This window comes from Elaeis guineensis, chromosome 6 (genome assembly GCF_000442705.2).
Source record: "Elaeis guineensis isolate ETL-2024a chromosome 6, EG11, whole genome shotgun sequence".
In the NCBI taxonomy this organism is placed as follows: domain Eukaryota; kingdom Viridiplantae; phylum Streptophyta; class Magnoliopsida; order Arecales; family Arecaceae; genus Elaeis; species Elaeis guineensis.
Genome location: NC_025998.2, coordinates 28,962,325 through 28,969,515, shown reverse-complemented (window position 1 = coordinate 28,969,515; position 7,191 = coordinate 28,962,325). Strand labels below are relative to the sequence as shown.

Here is a 7,191-nt window from a genome sequence, read left to right as displayed (position 1 = left end):
CTGCATGATATTCATTGATGATTTTTTTGTTACTATTAGTTATACCTGTTGAAGCAAAAATCGATTTTTTTTTGAAATTTTTTTCTTATTTCAGAAATTGATTGAAAATCAGTTTGATCTTAAGATTAAAACTTTTCAATCTGATAGAGGGGGAGAATTTACTAGTAATAATTTTCTTGATGGAGGGGGAGAATTTACTAGTAATAATTTTTTTGCACGCCTTCGTGATTGTGGTATACAACATTAGCTTTCTTGTCCTGATACATTGGAATAAAATAGTATTACTGAAAAAATATCGACATATTGTCAAACTCAAACTTGCTGTACTTTTTAAAACTTCTATGCCTTTTTGCTATTGGGTAGAAGCATTTACAACTACAAACTATTTGATAAACCAACTCCCATCCATCATTTTAGGAAGCCAAAGTCCATATTCGATCTTGTTCAAGAATGATCCTGACTACTCTCTGCTTTGGATTTTTGAGTCTTATTATTACCCATATCTTCGGAACTATATAATGAACAAATTTGACAAGTACTCCCTACCATATGTACTTTTGGGATATAGTGAAAAACAAGAGGGCTATCACTGTCTTCATCGATCAACTGATCATACTTATATATCTCAACATGTTATTTTTGATGAGCATAATTTTTCATTTGCTCTCTTTTCAGATCACTACTACAACTAAGGGGGAGCTACTATGCTCGGCCACAACCTAGCCCAACCTGTGCTGTGCTCCAGCAGCTACTTTAAGCCCAGACTATAGTCCAGCATCCAATGAGCAGTGGGCCAAAGCCAATCCAGATCCACTCCTGGTCCAGCAACAAGACCTAGTATGTCATCCGCTAAGTTTGATTCTATGCGAGAATGTGCGCGCCTCTTCACCAAAAATGCATTAGTCATGGCTGAACCAGTGATTGCAATCTTTGACCAACTGACTCCACCATCGAGAGAGGGTGACACCCATGGCCATAGCCTCCCACAGTCCAAGGCTGTAACTTCTTCATCGCACCCTATGGTCACCCACTCTAAGATTGGCATCTCCAAGCCTCATTTGAGGTACACTAATATTTCATTATCATCTGTTCCTTTTGAACCTTGGACTGTCCATTCAGCCTTAAAACATCTCGAATGGACTTGCATGAGGAGTTTGATGCTCTCATAGCCAATCGAACCTGGGAGATTATTCTGCATCATCCTTTGATGAACATAGTTGATTGCAAATGGGTGTTCAAATCAAAGCTCCATAAAGATGGGTTCGATGCTCTCATAGCCAATCAAACCTGGGAGATTGTTCTGCATCATCCTTTGATGAACATAGTTGATTGCAAATGGGTGTTCAAATCAAAGCTCCATGCAGATGGGATGCTTGATCAACAAAAAGCCCATTTTGTGGCAAAAGACTTCCACCAAAAGGAGGGTATCGAATTTTTGGAAACTTTTAGTTCGGTAATTAAATCAGATAGCATTCACATTGCTCTAATGGTTGCCACAATTCGAAATTGGCCGATTCACCAACTAGACATCAAGAACGTCTTCTTACATGCGATCTTGATGTCCCTATCTCTATGCAGCAACCGCCTGCTTCTGTGATCCATCCTATCCTAATCATATTTGCTTATTCTGACATGCTTTATATGGGCTCAAATAAACCCCTCAGACATGGTTCGACAAGTTCAGTTACTTTCTTATCAGGTATGATTTCTTCTATAGGAGTGCTAATCCATCACTATTTGTTATCGCCATGATGGTCACAGTATCATCCTGTTACTCTATGTTGATGATATCATTCCACAAATGATTCTTCGAAACTTTTGGACCACCTTATTTATGCTCTCGATCAGGTGTTTTCTATGAAAGACCTTGGCTTGGTTCATTATTTCTTAGAAATTGAAGTCAGTCGCTCCTTTGATGGGCTTTTTCTTTCTTAGAGGAAATATGCTTTGGATCTTTTAGCTCAGACTTCGATAAAGCAGTGTAAATTGATTGCCACTTCCATAATTGCCAAACCGCCACCACTCAAACATTGTGATCAACCATATAATGATCTCTCAAACCATCGAAGTCTCATTGGAACTCTTCAGTATCTTACTTTCATATAATCAGACCTCTTACTTGTGGTTAACATCGTGTGTCAATACATGCACGCCCCAAGTGTAGCTCATTTTCAGATGGTTAAATGCATATGCTGATATATTCAAGATACTTCACACCTTGGGCTTCGTATTCTAGCCCACAGCTCATGAGACTTGTTTGCTTTTGCCGATGTAGATAGAGCTGGATGTAAAGTCATGCATCACTCCATCAAAGATATTGTACCTTCTTTGGCTTCAATTTTGCTTTTTGATACACCAAAAAAGCAGCCCATTATATCTTGATCCACCGCTGAAGTCGAATATCGAGCTCTTGCTTCAGCTGCTGTCGAACTCATATGGATTTCATTTATACTTTGTGTCATTGGGGTCCCACAACCTCAGGCCTCGCTACTTTTCTCCGACAACTTGTCTAAATTATATCTCTCGACCAATCTAATATTCCATGCTTGGACCAAGCACATCGCGATCGATGATCATTTTATTCGAGAAAAGATTACCCTAAGCTCTATTATCACTCGCTATGTTCCATCCTCTGCATAGCTTGCTGATATATTAATGAAGCCATTGACTCGGGACAACTTTATCGATCTATGGACTAAACGTGGCCTCTAGTCCTTACCATCGCCCAATTTGAAGAAAAGTATTGAAGCCAAAAAAATCATATCATAGAAACAGCCCATGCTATTGGCAAGAATCATAGAGTATCTCGTATATTATGCAATAATTCACAAGATCGTGCAACCAATTGGATCATGGAGATCAAACCAACTAAGAAATTCTTTCATATAGTGCAACAATTCAAAATATTTTTTTTATTGAAGAGAATCATGGAGGATTATATTGATTAAGAGAATCTCGCATATTGTGTAACAATTCAAAACCTTTCCTTGTTGGTAAGATCATGTAAATCAAGAATTATGAAACATCAAGCCAACTAAGAGATTCTTTCATACAGTGCAATAATTCAAAATACTTCCTTTCAGTACGAATGTATAGCATTTTTGGAAGGCATTTCCTTCAATAATGATTATCCTATATAATATAAATTTATAATCAATGAATAAATTATGTGTGGTATTTTTTCTTCAAATATCTTACCTCCAATTCTTCATCAAAAATTTCTTTAACTCCCTCCTTATGATATGGCTTTGTGCGAGTCCTTCCAATAACGTTTGTAGACACCATAACTGCTTTGTTTGTACAAATGTTGAAGAGAGGACAGCTAATACTCGGTTCCTTGGAACGACAGCAAGATCTTCGATTTTTTATTTTTGGGCCGGAGATAGATGCCTTCATTAGATGCTAACCACTATTCCACACCTCTTCTTTAACAGTTCTCATCTAAAGGCCAGCCCTTTATCACCAATTTACGTTATGAATCCGATAATTTTACTTACTTTTATTCATATCATAATTTGGAACGCAATGATGCAAGCCATGACTGACAGCGTTTTTTGATTATATGCCATACAAATCCTAATTTGCTTGTACAAGTAATAATAATATATATGTTGCTCATATTAGTGACATGCTCAACTAAGAGGCAATTATGCCTATAGAGAAGCCAAATTAATTAAGACACATTAATTTAAATCATCAAATGCAGTATATTTAAACTACTTCATGCATTATGGAAATAGAATTAATCTTACTCAATTTATTATTCTACCGGCAGAAGGCACGCTTTCATGCGACATATCCCAGAGTATACATGAGACTACACATGCAAGGAAGCCAGAAAGCGTTTTGTTTTCCTATCTTAATTGAATTTTGTGTTTCAATCCTAAATATTTGAGTTAACAGAAAAAAAAAAAAAAAGGGGAAACAATATCAAGCAGAGTAGATGACCTTTCCCTTGAGAAACTTAGTAGAGACATGTGCACACAATATTTGAAGGCAGGACACAACTCATAGGGGATTTTGTCAACAAAACTCTTAAGCTGTGACATGAAGGATCCAACAAAACCAACTAAGATATATGTAATGCCTTCAAGGATGAAAAGTGGACTAGACCTAACCTCACATGCAGCTTGATAGTTGCATGGAATCCTCCGAGTTTGTTTCTTTGGAGAGTAGTTTAATGGTTCTTGTTGATCATTAATAGCTCTCATGTTAGACTCTTCGCATAGTCTATACATTGATTTAGATTACACAGAAATTTACTAATGATATGTGATTGCACAGTTTTATTATGAAGTAATGGTCTCCCATGTGCTGTAACTTAGATAATAAGCTTCGTCAAGTATAATTCAATTTAAGCTGACCATACATTCCCAGAAGAACCTAGATTAATCCAAGAAATGTATCACAGCTCAACTGAGCTAGCCATAGTGGGCTTAGTAGAATAAGTTATCCAACTGGATTCATGCTTCATCTGTAGCTACGCAAACATGATAACTCATCCATGATAGTCTTTCAAGCAAAGGTAACATGCCACAGTCAAACATAGCGCTTCTTTTTGATGGGTAAGCTAGGCTTGATTCCACTGCATGCAACCAAGCTAATCAAAGAATTGATGACTTCAGATGCTATCTATAAGCATATCATTCCCCACGCAACGTGTGCCGGTCAATGTTATATACCTAATTCAAGTTTAATGCTGGTTTACTTAAAAAGAAAATAAGGAATTTAGGCATCCAATGCTTAGAAACAACGAAAATTATTGAAAAATCCACCAAGCAAGCACCTAACATTCTACCTGATCACCTCGTTCATTGAACTGCTGAACACGTTCAAACATGCTCTAAACTCCAAGACGACTGTTACCAATAGTTTATCCGTTAAGATCAAATGACTAATATATCGTAAACCATGACCCTTCTAATTAAATATCAAGTACAATGGCATGATAAATATATGCGGCTTAATTTAAGCAATTTGATTCATTTTTACGTTATGAAACCGGCTGAGCACATGAACTCATCTTTTTCATTCATGTTCAACTCTCTCATCCCCCCTTCCCCTCGCCACCTTTCCCGGTGCACGGATAAGTTGTGCTAAGTTGGCGTCTAATGTTTAGGTATTGGTGTACCCACACGGATACATGATGCCAAAGACGTTGGAGTGGTTGTGCTAAGCACAAGCCATCCATGTTACCAGATTCCTTCTAACATTGGTCAGTCAACGCACCCTTTTGCCCATATGTTTAAATTTTCTTCCTCACTGAACTTCTCTTATAAAATCATACCTCAACTATTGACACTAAAGACTCTTCAAAGCATTGCAGAATTAAGAAAAACAAATGCAATTGAGAAGAAGACAAGCATTTCAAGTACAAGTCTGTTGATCACCAGACATTATATAAGTGCTTCAAGTCCTACGGTTCAGCATCACAGAGTCCTATAACCTTCGCTCTTGAGATGGCCTCGAAAAGTTTTTCGATGTTCTTGCTCTCTTTGGCTCTTGTGCTCCTCTGCTTAGGCACAGCAGCAGCACAAGGCCTGCAGCTTGGGTTCTACAGCAAGACATGTCCTAATGTCGAACTTATTGTTCGCCAGGAGATGGCTCGGGTCATTTCAGTTGCTCCAAGTCTTGCTGGTCCTCTACTAAGGATGCATTTCCATGATTGTTTTGTAAGGGTAAGTTACCAAACTTGTTACAACAAACATTCTTGCACATCATTCAAGAGATGAAAGAGGAGGTGTTCTTAATATAAATGATTGGCATGCAGGGATGTGATGGCTCAGTTCTACTGAACTCTACTCAGAACAATGTAGCTGAGAAAGATGCACCTCCAAATCAAAGCCTTCGAGGTTTCGGGGTGATTGACCGTATTAAGGCTAGATTGGAGAAAGCTTGTCCCAATACAGTCTCCTGTGCCGACATCATTGCACTGGTTGCTAGGGATGCAGTGCTCTTGGTAAGAAATGCCATGCATATTTTGATGAAAGGAAATGCCATGTATTAATTCAATTCTACAGCTTATCTTACTGATAAGTTAGGGGCCTTTTTTTTAACCAAAAAATCTTCTGCTTCCAGACCAAAGGACCATTCTGGCCGGTCCCGACAGGCCGAAGAGATGGCAGCGTATCAATTGCCCAGGAGACCAGGCAACTTCCAACTGCCAATTCCACCATTTCTTCGCTGATATCATCTTTTGCATCCAAGGGTCTCAGTGTCAAAGACCTAGTAGTTCTATCAGGTACATATGATTTTATTTACTTTCTGGGAAAATAAAAGTTTGATTACCTAAAACTTTAATTTTTTTATCCTCAGTGTTTGCATAACTTATGTTTCCCAAGTTAAGCCAATTCATCAGATACCTATATCAAATAGAGCTTCGAAAATTACGCTTGATGTTGTCAATAATCAAAACTTGACTCCTTGATATACCAGAACTGGAGGAGTCATAAATCTACTCTTAACACTAGGAGTTGGAGAACATTGTGGATTAGATTTGAAGTTTTATATAAACAACTTATGATCATCAATATAACTGGGCTCCTTCCTAACCAGGTGGGCACACACTGGGGACCTCGCATTGCACAGCCTTTCAAAAGCGCATAAGCAACTACACTGGCAGGGGTGACACAGACCCCAATCTTGATAGCAACTACATACCAAAGTTGAGGGCCAAGTGCGCACCCAATGATAACACGACCCTTGTGGAGATGGATCCAGGGAGCTTCAGAACATTTGACACAAGCTACTACAGCCTTGTGTCCAAGAGGAGAGGGCTCTTCGAGTCGGATGCTGCTCTTCTTCAAAACAGCCAGACCAGAGCCTATGTTCTACGCCAAGCTGGTGGTGCCTTTGCATCAGAGTTCTTCAAAGACTTCGGAGACTCCATGATTAACATGGGTAACATCCAAGTTCTTACGGGCGCACAGGGTGAGATCAGGAAGACGTGTGCTTTTGTTAACTAGCTTGCCAGGCTTGATATTTGATCCTATGAAATATTATTAGGATATTGGGATTGCTGCGTCATGTTTGTTTAAGAGATCCAGTGATGTAACAATGAGAGTTTAAGGTGCATTTGTATTTCTTTGATTCTTAAGTGTGTGGGTAATAATGTGGACCTATGTCCTCTTCTTTTTTTTCTCTCTCTTTTTCTCTTTTTCTTTTTTCTTTCTTTCTTTTTTTTTTTTTTTT

The 7,191-nt window shown here is 38.4% G+C and overlaps 1 protein-coding gene across 1 annotated transcript; it reads left to right on the top strand.

Moving 5' to 3' along the window:
* Positions 1-5,459: 5,459 nt before the first annotated feature.
* LOC105046888 (peroxidase 1) lies at positions 5,460-6,965 on the top strand. Its single transcript, XM_010925632.4, has 4 exons — positions 5,460-5,678; positions 5,771-5,959; positions 6,079-6,241; positions 6,556-6,965. Exons 1-4 carry the CDS (start codon positions 5,460-5,462, stop codon positions 6,963-6,965), a joined length of 981 nt encoding a protein of 326 aa, XP_010923934.1.
* The last annotated feature ends 226 nt before the right edge of the window (positions 6,966-7,191 follow it).

Excerpts from the sequence above, each read along its gene's own strand:
- LOC105046888 (XM_010925632.4), top strand. The coding sequence starts at position 5,460 with ATGGCCTCGAAAAGTTTTTCGATGTTCTTGCTCTCTTTGGCTCTTGTG. Across the intron at positions 5,679-5,770 it reads TCCATGATTGTTTTGTAAGG|GGATGTGATGGCTCAGTTCT; the intron begins GTAAGTTACCAA and ends ATTGGCATGCAG. Across the intron at positions 6,242-6,555 it reads AGACCTAGTAGTTCTATCAG|GTGGGCACACACTGGGGACC; the intron begins GTACATATGATT and ends CTTCCTAACCAG.